This window comes from Meriones unguiculatus, chromosome 3, assembly GCF_030254825.1.
Source record: "Meriones unguiculatus strain TT.TT164.6M chromosome 3, Bangor_MerUng_6.1, whole genome shotgun sequence".
Classification (NCBI taxonomy): domain Eukaryota; kingdom Metazoa; phylum Chordata; class Mammalia; order Rodentia; family Muridae; genus Meriones; species Meriones unguiculatus.
The window spans coordinates 57,452,269-57,474,892 of NC_083351.1; the positions used below are offsets into that span (position 1 = coordinate 57,452,269).

The window sequence follows — 22,624 nt, forward strand, 5'->3', positions numbered from 1 at the left end:
GGTAAAGTAGGGTTGCTCTCTCCTGGATGAGGCCCAGCCAGGAGAAAGATTTGTTTTCCTTAGTTTTAACCTGAGATTGCGAGGAGCATCCCAGGTGTAATGTGAGCTCTGTAGGTGAGGTTTGCTAAGTTCTGGAGTGCGGAGAGCAGGGCCTGCATGGAGGCTCAGCAGATTTCTATTTTTTTCACATGGGTATGAGGACATTTCACGTTGATAGACCCTGTGTATTACCCCCCAAGCCCACCGGTCGTTCCAAGGAGCTCTAGGATATTAACGTAGTATTGAACATTAGTGGGGAGCAGGCATCCAGTGGCCCAGCCTTGCTCAAACGCAGCAGCAGTCTTTTTGCTTTTTCTGCGTGCACCATCTTTGGATGTTCTTTTTACAAGAACTCCATGAGTAACCCCCATATTCTTTGACACCTTAGGTGCAACAGGCCTTGTCCATGGGGTCATAGGTAAAGCAAAGTGTAGAGGAGCCATATATCTCTGTGATTTAAAGAGAGATACCAAGATGGAGATAACATCTTGGCATCCCTTAAAGGGACAGGCTGCTTGGCCTACAGCTTGGACCAGCTCCATTTGTCCAAGATTCCCAAACATGGAAGTGCAAGCAGTATGTTGGTAGTGGCACAGTTCTTCCCAGCTGGGCAAAGATGGAGACAACTGTAAACTAAGAGGCAACCTGGCAGAGGCGTCTGTAGTGCCTACTGTCTGTCGTGACAGAGAAAGAACCTGACCCAGAAAAAAGAAAGAGGTAAAGACAAGTTTGACCATTCAGACCTGTTTTTGAGGCTCCCTGACAAACCTGAGAGTGGTGGGTCCCAGCTGCTGGACAGACCGTCTCCCTTGGGCCAGGGCCTTTTTGAGCCTGGATAGATGGTACCAACACTGATGTCCTAAGAGTTGGCAGCCAAAGGGGGTGGGTGTTGAGGATCACAATGTAGGGTCCTGTCCAATGAAGCTCTAAAGACTTAGGAGATACTTGTTTGAGAAGTATCTGATCCCCTGGGGAAAAGGGAAGGGGGTTGGCATTGGTTGGGTCCACTGATGTAGGGAGGTAATTGTCAGTATGCGAGGGAAAAGAGAGTGTACGAAAGAGAGATAGGCTAAGTAGCTGGTCAACGGGGGAGCTTGGGATGGGAGATGGTGATTGAGGAGAAACAGCCTTCTGTACAGGAGCTCAAAAGGGCTGAGGGCTGTAGGAGAACATAGGGTAGCTCAGAGGGTGAGAGCAATGGGGAGAAGGGAAGGCCAAGAAAGACTCTCTGAGCTCAAGTGAGAACTTGGTGAGTTGTTGCTGGATTGAGGGTATCTGCTCTACCTTTCCGGATGATTGTGGGTGGTATGGAGTATGAAGTTTCCAGGAGACGTTCCAGGCTTCAGAGGCAAGCTTGTTTGGAACTGAAGGCTGGATGGTTGTCTGCTTGAATGGTCTTTGGCACACCCTGAGGAATGATCAGGGAGATTCTGGGCTACCATGTCTGCTGGTTCCCTGGCAGTGGGGAACACCACGATCTACCCTGTGAAAGTGTCAACAGTTTGGAGGTAGTGGAGTTTTTGTGGGTGCACATGTGTGTGAAGTCAGTTTGCCAGTCTTTGCCCTGTTGGTGTCCTCAGACCTGATACAGGGGATGACATAGCTAGAGAGCCCCCTGCTTGGCATGCATTTGGCAAGAAGCATGGGCCTGTAAAATATGGGTTTGGAAGTTGGTGGGATAAAAAAGGGGCTTTAGAAATTGGAATAGGGCCTCGTGGCTGACGTGTAGGCCGTAGTGGATTTTGAAGATGATGGAAGGCGCCCGTTTTGGGAGAAGAATAAGGTAGTTATTTAGGTAAAGCCATCCAGCTTTGGCCTTTGTGGTCCCTTTGGCAAGGAATTTTGTTTTTCCTCCTGCTGGTACTGAAGTTTGTAGGACTATGTCAGGAAGAGGATGTACCCCGTGGGTCTGGAGGAGCTAGAAGCCAACCTTGGGCCACTGAGTCAGCCCTAGCATTACCCAGAGCCACTGATCTGTGGAGGTTTGGTGCCCCTAGCAGTGAATTAAGGTCACCTCTGCCTGGAGTTGGAGGGCCTCCAAGAGCCTGGTATAAAGGAACTATTGAAAATAGTAGTGCCCTTGGTAGTGAGGAAACTTCTTTCCTTCTATAGGACAAGTATGAGCTATAAGAAAGGCATACTTTGAGTCATTGTAGATGTTATCGCGTTGTTCTTTGGCAATATGGAGCAATTAGCCTTTTGTGAAGAGGTTCCCCTTGGGAGATTGTTTGCTTCAGTCATTTCAGCTGAGGTGACTACCACATGTACTGAGCTCCAGGCAGGTTCCTGAGTTACTATAACAGAACTTCAGTCCATGAAAAGTACAGGTTGTGGCTTTGTGAGCAGTTGGACTAAGAGACCGGGTCAGGGTGAACATAGGGCTTCCGTAGCCTCTAGGCAGGAGTGGGAAGGGGTATTGGAGGAGGATGGGACAGAAAGTAAGGTTGTGGGTTTAGAGCAGGGCTAAGGGCCAAAGTGAGCTGGGAGTTTTCCAGATGAAAGGTCTGGATGCTTGCAAGTCTGAGGAGAGAGAGGGAGGAGTGGCTCAGGAGATCAGAGAGGCAGTAGGTAGAATATACAGTAACAGGCTGGAGTAGGGAGATCTTGAGGACCTCTTGGGTGAGTTCAGCTGCTGCCAGGCCCACAGACATGGCTGCTATCTGCACACAATACAGTCCAGTTGTTTAGCAGAAAAGCAATGGCTTGGTAGCAGGGCGCAATAGATTAGGCCAGGACATCTGCTGCTGCCCATAGGCTCTCATCAGTAAAGGGCCAAATAGAGTCTGGAAGGGCCAAGGCTGGAGCTGTTAAAAGAGTGTCCTGGAGTAGGGAAAAATGACAGTGAACTATAGCCATGTGGGTGAGAGGCCTATGGAGGTCTCCTTGACTGCCTGGTATAGTGGCTTTGCCACGGTAACAAAATTGGGGATCCAGTGTCTAAAGAACTACACCTGGCTCAAAAATGATAGCATTTGATCTCCCACAGTTGGGGACTGTAGGTTGCTCAAGGCCTGCACCTGATTGAAGGTGACATTCTTAAAGCCTTGGCTAAGCTGGACCCCTGTGGGAGAGCACAGTTGGGCTTTGGAAGGAGATACTCAGTATCCCAAGGACCAAAGAGAGTTCAAGAGTTGGGAAGTGGACTTCTGGAATAGGGAAAGGGAGGAGGCCATCCACATGCTGGAGTAGGGTACTGGGGCTGAGGTTGAGGCAGAATGAATCGCGGGTCAAGGCCTGGCTAAACCAGTGGGGACTGTCAAGCCCTGAGGGGTCAGTCCAAGTGAGCTGCCTTACAGATCATGTGTCAGGGTCCTCCCAAAGGAAAGCAAAGAGGAAACATGAGTCAGTGTGTAAAGGAGCCTGAAAAAAGCATCCTTTTGGTCCACAACCATAAGGGGTTAGGTTAGTGACCACGGGGTGTATTGGAACAACCAGAAGTCCTGCACTAAAGGATAGTGTCTTGAAGGCTTGGGCACTGGAAGAAAGGGTTACTACAGGGTGAACTGGTGGAAATCAGAGGCCCTGAGATAAGGTGCAGGGCTTGAGACCCCTGGTGATGAGTCTCTGAAGGGAAAGAGGAGGGATTCTTCAAGCTAACTATGACCAGTTGGTGGTGGGTAGCAATTACCAGGGTAGAGATGTCCCAGACCTGGGGATCAGTGGGTTTTGGAAGGGTGGGGTAGAGGAGCCTGAAGTGAAGCTCTGGGAGGCAATTAAGGGGATAAGTAAATGAAATCTAGAGAGTGGCAGGAAAGAAGGAGAGGGTGGCCCCAGAATGGGTGAGGATGTTGGGGCAGAGTAAAGGCATAGGGCAGACAGGCATGACCAGGACGGGGTATGAGAAAAAGTGTTCAGCAAGGGTACCTGGCATAGATAAAACCCTAGATGGAAAAAGGGGTCCCAACCACACCTGTGACAGAGAACAATGAAGGGACCATAGGCCCATGTGAGGTGAGGGCTGAAAAGGTAGCCCCTGTGTCCAGTAGGAAGGGGTGGACTTACCTGCTACCTGGAGTATCACCCTATGCACAGATAGAGTAATGGGGGTCTTCGAGGTTAGGCACCATCAGCCCTCCACAAACCTGAGAAGCTCAAGGGCCTGAGGGTTTTGGAATACTCCCATGTTGAGGCTGGGCCTCTGTGACTTGGCACAGGGGTCAAGCTCCCATTGGGACACTCTTTCCAGAGGCCACAGCTTTGTTGGTGGGGGTTAGGACGGATGCTGGACAAGCGCCTTTCCTGGCCTCACCAAAAGTAAGGTTCTGTTATACTCAAGCCTGTCAGGAAGGCTTAGCAACCGTGTCTTGGGCATTAAAGACCTTGAAGATCACCTTCATCAAGTCCTGAATGGGGGTTCGGGGACCATCCTCAACCTTTTTGCATTTATTCTGAATGTCTGAGGCCAACTGGGAAATAACGTAAGAGCCAGTACTACGGTTCCTGCTGGAGAGGGCAGGTCAAGGCGGGCGCACTGAGTCATGGCTTCTTGTAATCTGTTAAGAAAAACCGCTGGATTCTCATCCATTTTTTTGGGGGAGGGTAACCTCTTGGAGTCTATCAGTGGTAACTACCTTGTTAGAAACTGTTCCCATGCCTTCCAGGAGGCAGTGGATCAGAACATCCCTCCTGCGGCCCTCTGTCCCTGCTGGTAGTCCCAGCCGGTGTTCTGGAGCAGAATTGCATCGTTGCCCACCCCACGGGAGTTGCAGGGTCCACCAGGTGGGTCCGAGCTGCATATTGCCTGGGCCCTCATGCTCCTCGTGTATAAGCATGGAGGACTGAATGACACAGCTCGTGCCAGCTTACATCACAGATTTAAGTGATGGAACTCCTTTATGTAGGCAGAGGGATTAGTTGTTTGATGTTAGCAAGATCTTGGAGGGAGAAAGGAACCTCTCAAAGGATGACACCTTCGACTCCAGCCACCTCTCACAGGGGACAGAGGTCAGCGGGGTCTTGTTGGACCATGTGTGGGTGTCCATAGAGGAGGCCTCTGGAGGTACAGGCCATTGTGTCACTGGAGACTAGGAAGGCGGCCATACCTCCTCACGGTGCTACTATTAGGGCACTATGGGCCTGTGGGGGCCATTTTCTTCAAACCACAATTCTGCATCCCATATTAAATATGTGGAGTAAAAACTTACCACTATGCTGCGAAGTGCATGAGCAGCTGCGATGTCTGTGTTTGGTCCCCATGGGAACAGTGCTTCCTTTGCCTGTCCTAAGCCACATTAAATCTTACAGTTAGTTTTGTTTGAAGAATGGGAGAGACCAGAGATGTTCGCTTACTCTGTGAAATGTGAGCCAAGAGTAAGTGCACAGTTGACCACAGCTGGCCTTTGCTTCTGCTGAGATATGTGCATTCACTCAGATTAGATGAAGCTGGGTTCTCAGGCGGAGCACCCAGAAACTGCTCACCTGAGGCAGGTACTGTGCAGGGCAAGAGCTGAGGACAGCCAAGGACAGGCAGGGCAGGCACTCCTTCCCACGGGACCAGGCCTGGACCTCAGCTGCTCATGTTCTTGTAGGCTATTGGTGAGCTTTTTACTCAGTGTGCTCTAATGAGATGTAGTTCTCTTTGATGAGATGTGGACATTTCCACAGATTGTAGGAGATGCCACTAAAGTGTTAGCAATGAAAGAACAAAGGCTGCTCTGTGGTCTGGCTGGCCTGCTTGGTGGGTCTGGCCATCATCTGTCACTGGTGCTTAAGACGAGAGACTTGGGACCAGTCCCCGAAAAGTGTCAGGAGTTAGCCACTCACCTGAGAAGCAAAAAGGAGGCAAATTATTTCCTTTCTATCTTTTTTCACCAAAATGGGGGTGGAGAGACTTTTGTGGATTACAAATTTGTGCTTAAAATTACCTTTCTCTAGCTAGGCGTGGTGACAGCACACCTTTTGTGCCAGTACATAGAAAACAGAGGCAGGTGGATCTCTGAGTTCAAGACCAGGCTAGTCTACATTGTGAGTTCCAAGATAACCAGAGCTACATACAGACCCTACCTTAAAAAAAAAAAAAAAGGCAGAGTTTAAAACTACATAAAAAACATGTGTCATCCGTTTCTTATTTGTCTTAAAGAATTTCCTTTTGCCAGTGGAATCATAAGGTAATTTCATGTGGGGTATTCAGATTGAGAGAGAGCACATAGCACTAACATCAAGTCAAGTCAAGTCAAATCAAGGCTGCAAACACTCTGGCTGTAGGAAGGAAGTGTAGCTTAGCCTTTGCTTTGAATATCCTGTTTGATATATTTTCAAGAAATGTTGGTTTTAGGGGGCTGCAGAGACGGTTCAGTGGATTGCTCTTCCAAAGGATCCAGGTTTGATTCCCAGGTGATGACTGCCTGTAATTAATTTCTTTTCCAGGGGGCATGATGCCCTCTTCTGGCAACATGCAGTCACAGGATGCACAGACATACATACAGGCAAAACACATATACGTAAAATAAAGTAATACTAATATTCAAAAGATACATTGATTTTTATCAAGAAATTGAAGCTGGATCTTGAGGTATGGGTCATCTTTCCTGTGTTTGCTTAATTTTTTCAGCCTTCCTTTCTCTACTTGCTTGCCTCTCTGTGGTCTCAGCTTCCTCTGGTACCTTTCTCATTCATTCATCACAGTCTTGTGTGGATTTCAGCCGTAGTGTCTGCGTACTTGAAGAGAAACTAGTTTTTCTGTAGTTACATTATAATTACCCCAGGCTGCTGATTAGAATTTCCGGGAAGGGCTCTGCACAGCATCATTTGACAGCTCCCCAAGGTGCCTTGAGCTGTGGTGAGCCTGGCAGCAGCTGCCCTGCATCATAACCAGGTGGAGACCTGTGCCCCACTTTCGTGAATCAAATCGCAGTGGGAGAGAGCAGAGCTTGCAAATGTGGCTTTGTTAATGTTGACAGGAGGTTTCTTGCTGTTCACTCATTGTCAAGAGCTGTTCTGCAAGAATGTTTACCAGGCAGGAGAGGGGATGTAATTGCTGGTGGAAAGAATTGTTTTCTTTTTACACTGGTGCATGTGAGAAAAGATTGGAGGAGAGAATAAACACCCCCACTGATGTGGTCTTCTTTCTACCCTGTTCTATGTTTTATTTTAGAGAATAGTTTAAAAACCAATAAAAAATATCCATATCCTTTTATCTTTAGAGCACCTGTCATTCAAACTCTAGGCTTCCAACAAGCCGAAAACATCTGTGGGATGCTGCCATGTGTCTGTCCTCGCTCTTCTGAATCTATGTTGGTATGCTGTGTAGACTGAGATTGTGCTTGCCTGTGTGTATGGGAGGAGAGGGCTAGCTTAAATATTTTCCTCCTTCCTGAGAACAGCTCAAGGGTGGGCGGCCCAAGGCTGGTAGTGAGCCTACTGTCCCTCCTAGGACTCCGACTCCATTTGTTTAACACCATTCTCCAGCCATTGGTTTTCAGTTCAGCCAGCAAAGAGACAAAAAAAATGTTAATGACTGTAAGGGCAATGTCTGAAGCGTGTGTTGATTATTTAAACCTTGATAGGCACCGTATCAGCTAGAAAATAGCACTCAGCTTTGTCTAGCTGCAAGGGAAGCTGGGAAACGATCTCTAGGGGGCAGCGGTGTGTCTGCTAATCATGGATAGGAAAAGAGATGTTGGAGCAGCCGTTCATGTCAGTCTGGTAGACTTAGCCTTTTCACCTCTTAAAGGAAACTGGAGGAAGAAAGCCAGCCTGTGAGTCCTTTCAGAGAGAATGTGAGACTCTAATTCTAGGGGAAGAAGTCTTACGTTGCAGTCTTTATGACCATGGGTTGTTTTTAATGACACACAGAGCATGAACAGGTGTTCTGAGAATTATCTTGTGTCTGTGGATACCACTTAAAATAAATTCCTCTTTCATGTAGCTGTGATTCTCAGCCTTACTTCTAAATTCATATCACTGATAGGTTAGTCCCCCAGTTGTGGTTTGAATTAAACCACAATTGAGATTTGAATTAACCCACAGTTGACCACTGTTGAAAGTATTTATCGAGAAGACACAGAAAACTTTGTACAGCTTTTCCCCCCCTATTATGTTACTGTTCTAGTGTTTTCCTCTCTACCTTAGCTCAGGAAAAACCATAGTATATGTAGGGTTTTGAAGCTCAGTGACCTCAGGAATCCACTATGGATCTGGAATGCAGGAAGCAGTGTATGTAGCTGTACTCGCCTATTATTTGTATCTGGTTGGTGGACTCTACTTTGGGAAGTACATTTTTAAAAATTATTTTAGTGTTTCATGTGGGTAGAGATGTTTGTCCTGCACATGTCTGTGTACCACATGTGTGCAATGCCTGAGAGGGCCAGAAGAGAGGGCACTGTATCTCCTGGGACTGTAGTTAAAAGACTGAGACAACATGTGGATTCTGGGAATTGAACCTCGGTCCTCTGGGAACGCAGCTAGTCTTCTCAACTGCTAAACAATTTCTCCAACCCTGAAAACACATTTTTAAGGGCAATAGTTAAATTTAACAAAGTCTTTTACTTTCTTTGCTTCTCTCTCTCTCTCTCTCTCTCTCTCTCTCTCTCGCTCTCTGGCTCTCTCCCCTTCCCTCTCTCCTTCCTTCCTTCTTTCTTTCTTCCTCCCTTTCTTTTCCTTTTTGAGACAGGGTGTTATAACCCATGCTGGCCTCGAACCCACTATGTGGCCAAGGATGAACCTGAATTTCTGGTCTTCAGCTTCGTCCTCTGAAGTGCTAGGATCACAGGTGTGCACTGGCATGTTGAGTCTTGTGTTGTGTGGGGACTGGACTCGGCTGTGCACATGCTAAGCAGGTTGGCTTTCCACCAACCTTCAGCATTCTCTCATCTCCTTCTGTTTTTACCTTGTGGAAGAATGTGATGTTGTGGGTCTCTGATGTCATTATTAAAAATCCAGTGTGAGCTAAGGGTACCCAGTACTATCCTGAGCTGACAATACTTGTGACGAGAAGCTTTCTGTTCCTGGCTAGGGAGGTAGCTTCATGGTAGAGCTCTTCACTGTGCAAAGTTCTGGGTTTGATTGATGCTCATCTCCAAAAGAAAAAGATGTTGCAATTAGCAACCACTTCAGAGAATTCAGATTACATATAAAATCATCTTAATCTTTGATGCCCTGTGGGATAAGAGTAAATCTCTGCTTTTATTCTAAATGCATGTTGCTCTCTAAGAGGAGGAGTTTGAGTGTGTACACATGTGTTTTGAGTGTGCATGCATGTGTGGCAAGTGCGTGGCATACACATGCCCCACAGCCCAGGTGTGGGAGTCAGTGTAGGGGTCAGGCCTTAGACTTCCACCGTGTTTGAGACCGCTGCCTGTCTCAGGTCTCCATGCGTGTATGACAAGCACAGAGGCACAGAAACCATCTCATGGTCCCTCCACCTTATTGTTTCGAGTAAAGTTCTTTCACTGAATCTGGACCTCACTGATTTGGCTCATCTGTCAGCCAGTGACCTCCAGGGAGTCACCTGTGTGTTGCATGCTACTATGCCTGCTTTTCCGTAACTGCTGGGATCCAAACTCAGGTTTCTAATTTACTGACTAATACATCTCCCCATCTCTGAGAAGTACATTTTGGTGTGTAACCCACCTTTCCCTGCACCCCAACTACCACCACCAAGACTTTTCATGGACTTACAGAATGGTTGTCTTCTCTGTGCAGATTTATTATTTCTGCTTTGTAACTTGAGAGGAGGATGCTGTGTGCTGTCTGTGGATAAACTTGTTGCCTCTGTTCGCTTCTAGGACTCTGCCCACTCATCCTTCTAAAGTAGTCTCCTAGAACCTGGGAGGTTGACTTCTCCCAACAGCCAAAGTGATGTATCTTCCAACAGATTTCAGAGTCTCTAGTTCCTGCCTGGCAGCTGGTTCACTCAGCACTTAATTGGCAAGACCTTCGTTTATAAACAACAGTGAATGCTCCTTTCAGAAATGCCCAGGAAGTAGGGAGGTGAGACTGGCAGCCAGTGAACGAGGCGAGAGCCGGGACAGGCAAAGCTAGCACATACGGCTGAGATGGCTGCCTTGGCAGCTTGCACCTGGGCTGCGGGCTGAGCCGGCCATGTTGGCAGCTACAGTTGGGTTGGCGGGACTGAACCTGTGGGGTCTTGTCACAATTCTGATAGCTTCTTTACACTCTTCTCCGAAGCCTGAAGATGGTAGTGTGACCTTGCAGCGGCAAGCAGGCTGCTGTGATGGGTGCGAGAAAGGTGATCGAGCTTCTCTGTAGATCACGAGAGGCACTAAGAAAAAGACTGAGCTGCTGGCCGTTTCATAGGTCAGGTGGCATCTCTTAGTCCTTAAGATTTTTCATCATGGTGCAGTAAACATTTCTAAGAAAGTAAATCACCGCACTATATGAAGCCCTGGTTTACTTGTGGGGAAAACCTCCACTTCTTTTTTTTTTTTAAGCTTTAATATTTTGTTCAGGTCATAGAGTTGAGTAAACTTGGTTTCAGTTCCAGACCCAAATCTACTTAAAAAACAACCCTCCCTCCCCCAGTACCTGTCTTACTCGCCAAAGAAAAAGACTGGCATCCTGCCAGGTTCCTGGAGGCTGATCTCTTGGCTGCCAGGCACGTCTCCATGCCTTTGTGATGCCTGAGATTTTGTTCCCTGCAAAGTAAATACACTTAACCTCACTGTTTGTTGTTGCTAGTATCTTCTCGATAGCGGGTGATTAGGAATTATTCACTGGCAGACTTCACCAGTTACGCAAGCTTTCGGCCTCACAGCTTTGTTCTCCTAAGACACAGCACAGCACTTGCCAAAAGTCAGAAGGAAGCTGTGCCATAGGCCTCTGGCAGTGATCCACTGGGAAGCAGCTTGCGTCCTGTGACTGTCCTTCACCCTCAAAAAGCTTGTCCAGGAAAGGGTCTCCTACGTGTTCAGGGCGGTGAACTTAAACCCAAGGAATGTGCCAGAAGGAAGGGTGGTGCTCAGGGGCTTTGCTTCTGTCTGCTTAGCCCTGCCCGTCAAAATGAAAGCGTGCACTTATCTGGGGCCAATCCTGAAAATATGGCTTCTCATGCTGGATTCCATACGAGAACACATTGTACCAGACGGTCAAGTGGATGGACGTTTCCCAGAGCTGCCTGTGTCTTTGGAGGAAAATTCCCTTGTGAAATAATTTATGGCCAGGGAGATGGCTGGTGGGAATGGAACTGGAGCCAGGGGAGATGGTGATGTTCAGAAATGCCCTCATCCAGCTTCAGACAGCCGATGAGTCACATAAGATGCTGTTGCCAACAGTGTGCATGACTCACCGTTGGTCCGGGGCACCGGCCCCCCGTACAGAAAGCGCAGTTGCTTGCGCATGGCTTGTTCTGTTGCGCAGGACCCTGTGCCGCTGCTTCCGTCGCGTCATAGGACATTCAGAGCGGCATCGATGCCTCACACAGCGGCGCGCTCTGCTGCTGCTGTCTTACTGTCTCATGGTCATTTCAGCTGTTCCTTCCCGGAGCTGGGCTGGGGCACTTCAAGAGACAGTTCTGTGAGACTCTTACCAAGTCATTCATTTCAAAATTTTGTTTGTTTGTTTTCCAAGACAGGGTTTCTCTATGTAGTCCTGATTCTGCTGAAACTAGTTCTGTAGACCAGGCAGCCCTGGAACTCAGGTCCTCTGCCCGTGTGTTTAAATTTCGTATTGCAGAGAGCTTCTTCTACCTCTAGAGATGCTAACATACTCTGTTTTCTTTAAAACACAAACACATACTCTGCTTTACTTGGTGACTTATCTTTTTCCTACCACTGTATTTTCTTTCAGAAACTGTTGTTGTTTTATATATGGGTGGTCTGCTTGCATGTACACATCTGTGCACTAGGTGTGTAAGAGTTCACAGAGATCACAAGAAGAGGGTGCATTTCTTTAAACTGGAGTTACAGATGTCTGTTAGCCATGTGGGTGCTGGAACTGACAACCTGGGTCCTCTGGAAGAGCAGCCAGTGTTCTTAACAGCTGAGCTATGGCTCCGGCTCCCATGATATGTTTTTTTAACAGCAAATTTCTTATGTGCAAGAAGCTCTAGAACAATTTTTTATTCTAACTATGGGTGGCAAAGATGTTAGGGAAATGGAATAGAAGTGGGTCAGATTATCTCAGCCATAAGGAACAGCTTCCTTTAGCCTAATATTCCTCCTCTATCTCAGCTTCGTGGATTCTTTTCTGACATCTTGATAACCCAACATAGCGCCTGTGGCACCTTCTCCAAAACCCCCTTGGTGACTGTCTTAGTCAGGATTTTATTGCTATGTAGGGACATCATGACCACAGAAACACTTAAAAAAAGGAAAATGTTTAATTGGGGCTGGCTTATTGTTTGGAGGTTTAGTTCATTATCATCATGGTCGGAAAGCAGACATGGTGGTAGAGAGGCAGGTGAGAATTTTACATCTGGATCAGCAGGCAGCAGGAAGGGAGAGCACCACTGGGCCTGGCTTGGGCTTATGAAACCCCAAAGCCTACACCCAGTGACATACTTCCTCCAGTAGGGCCACACCTCCAAATATGTGCCACTCTGTGAGCCTATGGGAACCATTCATTCTAACCACCACTGCTAGTGTTAAATCTTTCTGGAACACACTTCTTGTCCTTTGAAGGTAAATACAGAATAAACTGCATGAGCAGGGAGGTTGCTTTAGTAGAAATCTCACACCACTATCGAACCTTGGAATGGCTGTGTGAGGAATCCAGTCTCTGAGTGACTGCCTTTCATCCCTGCTGTAATGACTGTGTGAAAGGAGCCTGGAGAGTACATGTGTGACCAGTGAGAATCTGGGAAGTTGTGAAGTGCACAGATAAGCCCATCTGTGCAAAAAACCCATCAGGACTTACTTTCAAATGCTCTGTGACTGCTTGTAGATTAGATGCCAGGGGAGAGCAAAGAGGGCAGAGGGAGGGGAGTGTCTTAAAGCATTTTGTTACTGAAGAAAATGCTTCCTTTATAGTTCAGTCTTATGCTTCTGTGTGATAGGTGTGGAATGATAATGGTGTGTGGCATTGTCTATACATATGTAGGAGTCGTTTACTGTGTTTATGAATGAAAAGCCTGAGGCTGGGGATTTAGCTCAGGGGAAGAATGTTTGCCTAGCAAGTCCAAGGGTTCAGTCCTTAGCTCTGGGGGAAAAAAAAGAAAGGAAGACAGGCCTAAAGCATGCAGGTTATAGTCTTTCCTGCTGTTTAGTTTGTGATATGTAGTCTGAAAGCCACATTGGACATAGTCTGTATGTTTTAAATATATATTAAAAAGGCAAAGCATCTATAATTGAATCCCTGGCTCGATGGGCAAGCTCCAGTCAGTTCACTGCAGTTTTCCCGAAACCTTCCTATACAGCTGCTGTCTAAGGATGTGCCCTTGCCAAAGGTGGTTTATCTGGCAGCAAATAAGCATTCATGTCCTGGCCTTCTTTTCTTACAGCAATCGGAAACGGAGACTGTGCACCTGTTTATTCCTGCCCTGTCGGTCGGCGCCATCATCGGCAAGCAGGGCCAACACATCAAACAGCTTTCTCGCTTTGCAGGGGCTTCCATTAAGGTACTGCTCTACACACAGCGGCTCTCCTGACTATATAGGTGAAAGTGGTGGGCTGGATTAGGATTAGGTAGCTATAGGACAGGATCCCTACAATAGTGGCGTAATTGTGGCTAGTTAATTCTCTCTTAGAAAAATCAATCTGTGGAGAAGCAAACTGGACAATATCTCAGCACCTTTGAGGCCTTAACTTACAACTTGTTCTAGCTTATCTCCACATTTGTTGCTCTAAGAACCATGACTGTGGAGAGGGCCTAGGTCTAGTCTATGCATGGTCACTGGTTGGTGCTTCAGTCTCTGCAAACCCCTCTGGGCCCTGGGTAATTGACTCTGTTGGTCTTCCTGTGGCGCTCCTGCCAGCTCCAGGTCGTTCTGTTCTTCCTCCCACTTTTCTACAAGACTCCCTAGGCTTCAACCAGTGTTTGGCTGTGAGTCTCAGCTTCTGTTTCAATCCACTGCCTAGTGGAGCCTCTCAGAGGACAGCTGTACTAGGCTCCTGACTTATTCCCTCTCTTCAGCTACTTCTGCCATCTATTCTATTTCCCCTTCTGAGTAAAATTTAAGCACCCTACCCCCTTGGGTCCTCCTTGTTATTTATCTTCTTTGAGCAGCTCAGGCTTCATTCAGGTGCCTAGTAAGGGGATGGAGGCTGTCTCTGTCTTGGACTCTGTTGCCTGCTTTTTGACCACTCTTCCCTTGTGGGGCTGCCTTGCCCAGGCCACAGAGGAAGAGTACCAGCTCAGTCCTGATGCCACTTAATGAGCTGGGGTATGGGTGGGGTTCCCTTATCTGAAGAATAGGAAAGGGGGAGGGGGAAGAGAGAGAGAGAATAGGACCAGGAAGAGAGGAGGGAGGGGCTACAATCATGATGGAAAGTGAATAAATAAATATATTAATTTTTTAAAAAGAGTAAACAAGAAGAAAAAGGTGCATCCAGCAGTGGCGATTCAATAATGAAAGTCTATTGAAGATGGGGTGTGTCTTTATTTTGAAGACGATGGAAGGGACACAGTAAACAACAAAGATGAAATGACAGGTTCTGCTACCACAGGTTCTACAAAGTGGTGTTAAGAACTGCATCACTGCAGGGAGTATCCCATGATTCTCCAGTGTAGTTGCAAAATCTAGTGTCTATTACAGAATGAGAGAAAGAGCCATGTCTGCCACCTGGCCAATGAGGAAAGGAGGATATAGTGAAGTCTTCCCCATAAGAGTTGCCTGTTCATTGCTGCGGGGTAGTTTTGCATACATTCCATTCTCAGAACTCGGCCAGGCAAAGCTGAAGGGGCAGAAGAGGAGTTTTGTGTTGTCATTAAGCATTTATTATGTAGATGTGAGACCACTAGTGCCTGTCAAGAGATCATTGTGTGTGCTGCAGGCTCTGTATTTTGATGTGCTGAAGCAATTCAGTATTAGACAAGGGGGTGTTTGTGTGTGCACTCCTGTAAGAGGGAGCTCATGCACATGTCTCCTGTTTCCTCAGTCACATCCTCAGTCACATTAATTTCTGAGTGTCACTTACCAGCTCACTGACTCAGTGGGCTGCCTGGCCAGTGAGTTTAGGAATCCTCTAGTCTCTGCCTTTCTACCTCTGGGCTGCTTATGTGGGTGCTGGGAGTGCAAACATTCCCATCAATAGAGCCATGTTCACAGCTTACCTTAGGAAATGGTCTGTGAAAACCTGTTTTATGTTTTTAAAAGCGCCTTTAAAAAGACATCAAATAATTGGCAGGGATGATCTTCAGTGATAGAATTGGGGTAGCTTGTGTTTGTTCTTATACAGTTTTGTAATGTAACAATTAGGTTTTGCACAGCAAATGCCTACGAAGTGTCAGGGTCTCTCCATTGAATGCTGAGTTTATCAGTAAGGTTGTTTGGCTGCCTGGTTTGATCTGGGGAACACATTTTTGCCTCCCAGTGCTGGCATTATGCACATGGGCATCCACACTCCTGCCCATGACACTGCACAGCAGACTTTCGACTGAGTTATTTCCTCAGCCCAGATTTCTTTAAAGTAACTCCCCAGCAGGGTCACAAAACCCTTTCTTATGGCCCTGGGCATGCTGGCTCCTCTCCCTAGATCCCCAGCCTGAACGTTTGTGATTTTATACACTCCATGAAAACTGAGAAATCTGTTTACCTGTATCCCACTCAGTTAATATTGCTTCACTATGTCCTTCTAGTGAGTAGACTTACCAATAGGCTAAGCAATAAAAAGTATACAAGTAAGTTTAAGCAACCCAGAGGTTTTTTTTTTTCCTCATCTAAGTGTAAGAAGCACTGGTGCCGTGGGAGGTGGTGGTGCGCATGCCTTTAATCCCAGCACTTGGGAGGCAGAGGTAGACATATCTCTGTGAGTTTTCGGCCAGCCATGGGTACACAGGTTCCAGGACAGCCATGGGTACACAGAGAAACTCTGTCTTAAAGGAAAAAAATAAAAAAACACAGCTGCCTAGACAGCATTACCCTTTCCTCTGAAAGCTAAGGAGAGGCCTTGGATGTAGAAGCCTCACAATTTAGGAGTCCAGAGCTTCTAACATGTTACCACACTTCCAGTACCACTGGTGTTGCTATGAGAAATGCAGGCGGTGGACACACCCAGCTCACTCAAGGCTTCAAGTATAGTTGTGGGTCGGGTCCCTTAATGTCTTTAGCCTTCTGTGATCCCATTTCAAAGTGATTATTCTTCAGCTAGATGTGGTATGGGTTGGCTCAGTGATTGTACATGCAGTTTTACATTAGAGCCAGGCATCATTTAAGTATTCAGTAGACAGTGTGCTGTGTATGACTGGTCCATATTAACCACAGCCTCTCCACAATTCTTTTCCAGAAGACATTTAATTCCCCACCTCAGTCAATCATGTGCAGGCATTAGGCTGGTTGGCCTAAGGTTTGTTAATGACACCAGAAAGTATTCTAATTACTGCTGATGGGTTTGTTACAGATCGCTCCGGCCGAAGCACCAGATGCTAAGGTGAGGATGGTGATTATCACTGGACCACCAGAGGCTCAGTTCAAGGTACGTATTGTGAAGGGCACAGGTAATGAGAGGGCATAGGACACTGTTGCTTTTTCAGCCCTGCATCAGTGGAAATTCCAGAGATCAGAGTGGAGCCGTGCCAGAACTGTATCACAACCATAAACCAAGAGCCTTTAAAGTTGTGTAATGATGTTGGTTTACTGTCACCATTGAGATGGTTGGCACCTTAACACTGACATATACACACCCACCTGCTAAAGAGCCTTGTAAACCTGTTCCTCGCCTTGGAGATGCTCTAACCTTGAGTTACAGTGACCCCTTTTCTCTTACCCTTCACCAAGCACTGTCCTAGGATTTTAAGGACCGTTGGAGTGGTGATGGCGTGAGACCTCGCTTGAGCTACTGCACGTTCACTCACTTGGTCCTTGGGAGCTGGAAAAATCTCCACATATTCTGAGGTGATGGAGACAACTCTGGAGCTAGACCCGTATTGCAAATCCTACTTTAGCCATTTACCATTTCTGTGACCTTAGATGAGTTCCTGTTCTTCCCAGTTCCTCATCTGTAGAATGGATAGAAGCACCTTTATGCTAGGTAGCTGTCCAGTATATACAGTGCTTAGAATAGCGCCTGAAACAAGCCGCACCATCGCACCATGCTGCTCCTGGTGACAGCCAACTCTGAGCAAGTCAGTGAAGCCATTGCAGTGACAGGTGCCTTCTCTCTAGCAAGTGGTTAGCACTGGAACACCTTCTCTTCAGCAACTACTAAACTCTGTTCACTGATCTAACACCTACATGCTTGTTTGTTCTTTTCTAGTTTATTTATGGAAGGAGCATGGGCATTATGGCATGCTTGTAGTCAGAGGACAACTTGTGTGAGTCTGTGGGTCCTGGGGATTGAACCCAGGTTGTCTGGCTTAGTGGAGAGTATTTTATTTACCTGCTGAGCTACTTCGCCAGTCCTACACCTGTGTCTTGCTCCTAAGTCCCACTACCTGCTGTGTAAAAGGTCAAGCATTCACTCTCAACCTTAGTCTCCCTGCTGTTTGTGCACACTCCGCTACACTGCCCACAGCTCACCTCACCACCTCTATTTGGGAAGCAAAGGACTGACCCAGAGCCCTGCTCTGCTCTGCCTAAAGCTGTATTTTGGATTCTTTTTTTGTTTTGTTTTGTTTTAAACATCAACTTTACTTTAATCAATGAAAACCCAAAGCTGCTTTCATTTGCAGAGAATAGAACACACAAATGCTTTGATGTTTAGTGCAACTGCCTACACATCAAGGTAACTTACCTCTCCCAGCAGTCCTAGAATCTGCATGAACTGGAAATGTTAAACACTGGCCAGGAGTACAACACAGCCCCTTGCTAGCACGTGAGAAACCACCGGTGATACCCACCATACATGCATGCACATATAATCCAGACATACATGCAGGTAAAACAGTCATATACATCAAAAATTTAAAAATAATGAATTGAATAGAATGGAGAGTGGAGATGATTCTCTTTTTTTCCTAGTCCTTCCAAATGAGCTTAATATTTCTACACCCATGAAAATATAGTTCGTTGGGTTTTTATGGTTTGTCTTGGCAGCTTGTCAGGATTAGCCCAACTTCCCAGCTTAGACTTGTCTCCTTTGAAGTGTATGAAAACAAGTTAATGGATGCACAGGAGGATCCTTACACATAACATCTAGTTGTGCATGGGACGCATTCGTACATACCAGAAGTGTAGATTAACCTGATTTCTGTAGCCTTTTTTGGGAGGGAGGAGAGAAGACAGGATCTCACTTGGTAGCCAGAGCTGGCCTCAGACTTGTGGTAATGCTCTTCCTTGGCCTCCCAAGTGCTGTCACACAAGCTGCCATGCCCAGCATTTTAGCCTACATGAAGCTAAAATCACCCAAGGAAGAGAGCTGTTTAAATAGAAAATGTTTATGTTGGCTGGTGTCTGTGCTGTTTAGACATGGGCTTGGCTATATAGTTCAACTATATAGTTCTTTCCTGGTTTCTTTTGTTCAAGAAAAATGCAATGTTTCTTATTGACAGAGCAGGAGGCTTTATTCAAGATTGGAGTGTGAATGGCCATTTGCCTCTAAAATCATTTTTAATTCTACTATTAATTGCCTTTATTTTCAGCAAAGCGTGGCAAATCGGTGTGCAGTGTGGGTCTCGTTGTTACGGGTGCATCATTGCCCTTTGCTCAGATCCTTCTTTTGTCAGTAATTCAGTCTCGCTGCCTGTGAGACAGGTTATCGTCAGCCTCTGCTCCTAGCTACTGTCTTACACTGCTGTGGTCTTCGTTCCAGATGTCGATGCTCCACTGCAATGGATCCTGCAGGCTGAGTTAGGCTGTCTTCAGACTTTAACTGACCTTTTGTTTCAAGTACGAATAACACTGACAGGACATATTGTCACCTGTAGGCTCAGGGAAGAATTTATGGGAAGATTAAGGAAGAAAACTTCGTCAGTCCTAAGGAAGAGGTGAAACTTGAAGCTCACATCAGAGTGCCGTCCTTTGCCGCTGGCAGAGTTATTGGGAAAGGAGGCAAAACGGCAAGTACCCCAGAAGCAGCTGTGCCGGGCTGAGGAGGTGCAGGGACTGAGCTGTAACTGGGCTTTGGCGAGTTTATACAAAGTGGTACCATCCTGACCAAGGTTTGGAGAGGTTCCCTTGTTTCTGTAACCTGCCAATGAGACTGGGCTTATCTCCCTCCGACCAGGGCACTGGCCTGGGACTTGCATGGGGTGTCCAGCATTTTTTCCCATGTATAACTTGGAACTTTTTGTTTTATTTTATAAACCCTAAAGGACAGGAACTGAAGTTTTACAACTATCTTCAAACTGCAAAAAGTAGTTTGCAGTCTTTCTCAATTACGTCATTTCCAGACCTACATCTTTGAAGTAATGCAGAATGCACACTGAGCAGAACTGGGGTTTTCACTGTTTACTTTTGTAATGGATAAACTGGTTTCCTTGGCCAGGCCTTACTTCTAGTCATATTAAAATGAGAATCTAGCACAGAGAACTGTTAGCGGCTGAAATGAACTCTGTATAGGCAAAGCCGCATCTGTCATACAGTAAGCGGGCGGGAACCAGGCTTTAATGCTTCGTGATAGGACTTTTTTCTATTTCAGGTGAATGAACTCCAGAATCTATCAAGTGCTGAAGTTGTTGTCCCCCGTGACCAGACACCTGACGAGAATGACCAAGTTGTTGTCAAAATAACTGGCCACTTCTATGCTTGCCAGGCAAGTGGCTTCCAAAATGACAAGTTCTTGAGCTCTGTCATTGGGGCTCCCATTTCATATACCTAAGAGAGCCTCTTGGATGCTTATAGCCTAAGAGTGTTGGGAGGGGGTAAGCTGTCTCTGCTCTTCCCCAGACTGGCCTTGAGCTCCTAGCCTCAAGATGCCCATACCTCAGCTGTCTTCACACAGTGCTGGGCCTGGCTGTGCCGGGTACATCTAGTTTTCCTTTTCAGGCAGCACACTGTTAAGTATTGGGCTAGAGGAATGCAACTTGATGCTTATGCAATGGAGTAACTTAGTGACTTTGGACCATCTAGAGTCTATGAAGTTCTGTCCTTTTGTAGGTTGCCCAGAGGAAAATTCAGGAAATTCTGACTCAGGTAAAGCAGCACCAACAGCAGAAAGCTCTGCAGAGTGGAGCACCTCAGTCACGGCGGAAGTAAAGGCTCAGGAGACAGCCACCACAGAGGCAGATGCCAAACCAAAGACAGATTTGCTTAACCAACAGACGGGTGCTGACCCATCCAGAATCACACGCACGAGTGTTTACCTAGCCGGTTGTTTCTGAGGACCAGGCAACTCGAACTCCTGTCTCTGTGAGAATGTATACTTTATGCTCTCTGAAATGTATGACACCCAGCTTTAAAAAAAAAAAGAAAGAAAAAAAGTGGGGGTAGGGAAAGAGAAGGACTCTGCACTTCCCTTGTGATATCAAAGTATAACAAATATTCTAATTTTCCTTAACATCCCTTCATAATGCCGGAAATTGGCGTAATGGTACATTCACTAAATTCAAATAAATTTAAAAATAGATCGTTCCTAAGTCCAATTGTTGAAATTGGATCAAAGTAGAACTGCCACAGGAACACAATGCTAAGCCATTAGAATAGAAGAGTTGTGGTTTCCTGTTTCTCTAACACTAACGTGGATAGCCTAAGGGAAGTGCCAACCGCTGTTGGCGGGGTATTAAACGTGCATTTTTACTCAACTACCTCAGGTATTCAGTAATACAGTTAAAAGCAAAATTATTCCTTTTTTGAAAATTTTATATACTTTATAAAGAAACTCCAACCGTTTTTTAAAAAAATAAAATAAAAATTAACAGTTGTCAGCTGATAGGCAAGTAATTGAGAAAGGAATTTTACGTCTTGCTGGTGACCGTCAAGTTTGGAAAATTAATTTTGCATTTTTTGAGCCTTTGACAGTAAATGGAAAGTCCAATAAATGTTCAAAGATCCGGAGCAGTGCCTATTCTCGGAGAGCAGCGATTACATGTACTCTTTTGTCTATAGTGGGGAAGGCTACTGGTGGTACCAACAGAGCAGAGTGGTGGCAAGTTTGGAAGGGCTAGGATAAAAAGGGGTCCAGAAGACTGGGGATTTGTGTTTAGCTATGCGTGAACACTTTGACTGTCATTACCTAAAGGAAGCGTGTCAGTGAAGAAATGCAGAATTCAAACAAAATCAGCTTGAGTTGTCTCACAGGAAGCTCAGCTTGCCAACACACGTGAGGTCAGGCGATACTCTAAGCAGGCACCAAACTGCTTTGTGAATACCAGTGGGAGCCCGGTGTACCGCGGTGCTGAAACGGCAGCACAAAGCTCTATCTCCTTTGTGCCTGGCACTGTCATGAGCCTAACTAAGCTATTTTGAAGATTTTGTAAGCAGTGGAAGAATTACGTCCACCAGAAATCTTACATGGAATGTAGCAGGGTTGCTGTCTCCCCTGCAGTTCCCTGAGTGAGTCAGGGAAGGGAGTAATGCAGCAAACGGTTTGGGGAGTGTGGACTGCAGAAGCAAAGGACTGCTGAAGCGATCCCTTTACCCTTCCTTAACTTAGTGGCAAAGTCCGGTATGGACACTTGTGGGTGTGGGTAGTCCTCAAGGCCATGTTGCTCTCTGAGTTGTTTTTGTTACTTTGTTCATAAGGTTGTTACAGTCGTATTACACTGACCTTGAGGGCATTATGTAACCTTTCGGAAAATCATTTTGCCTCATTTGTATTTCAACATAAACTGCTACAGGCTTATCAGCATATCATTTAGACAATGTGAAAATGATTTACTAAACCTTTCAGAAATCCAGTCTATTTTGTAGTTTTTAGCCAAAAAGCACCCACTTTTTACAACTGAATTCATCTAGCATTTGTATTTTTTCATTCAACGGACGTAAACTGCTTAAAAAAAGAAGTGACCTGTTCTCCTCCTTGGATATCAGGGGAGACGTGTTTAATTAAGGCCAGAGCTCTTCCTCAATATTTGATTTTTCCAGTATTTGTATTTTAAGAACTGACAGGTGCTAGATTTTATCTGCTGGTTTCAATTCTGCCATGTTTCACGTCTAGCCTTTAGAGTGGCAAATCATGTTTTACTTTCACTTAAGTATTGGTGGTCTGGAGTACCTGGTACTGAGTAATTCTTTAATTGAGTTTGTGTTCATCATATACAGATCATTTCTCATCTATCATGTGCCCCAAATGCAGCTTCGTTTTCCAGGTACCTTGATGCAGAATAAAGTTTTCATCATAAGCCACAGTTTCTGTAGCATGTTTTCAGATGAGTTTGTTTCTGATATGTATCTTGCACTGGGCAGTAATCTACCACTAAGTTATTTTTTTCAGCCCCCAGTATATTAATGTGAACCTTGGTTGCCCTATCTAATATGAACTAAGATCTACAGATTTCGATGGCATTCCCTAATATTGTAAATATTCTACTTCTGCCACTTGGAGTATTCTGGAAGGCTATAGAAAACTATCCTCGTGCCCTGTTACTTACTACTGTCCTAAGTTGCCTAAAAAACTGGATAGGGAAGAAGGGTTGATTTTTTTTTTTTTCCCAA

General features: G+C 46.0%; 1 protein-coding gene across 1 annotated transcript in view; it reads left to right on the forward strand.

Moving 5' to 3' along the window:
* Positions 1 to 22,564, forward strand: part of Igf2bp3 (insulin like growth factor 2 mRNA binding protein 3) — a 130,805-nt gene extending 108,241 nt beyond the window's left edge. The window contains exons 11-15 of the mRNA XM_021641790.2: positions 13,436 to 13,552; positions 16,494 to 16,568; positions 18,958 to 19,089; positions 19,671 to 19,784; positions 20,129 to 22,564. Of these exons, the coding sequence (XP_021497465.1) occupies positions 13,436 to 13,552; positions 16,494 to 16,568; positions 18,958 to 19,089; positions 19,671 to 19,784; positions 20,129 to 20,227 (537 nt within the window). The 3' untranslated portion in view covers positions 20,228 to 22,564. The remainder of the gene's footprint in view (positions 1 to 13,435; positions 13,553 to 16,493; positions 16,569 to 18,957; positions 19,090 to 19,670; positions 19,785 to 20,128) is intronic.
* The last annotated feature ends 60 nt before the right edge of the window (positions 22,565 to 22,624 follow it).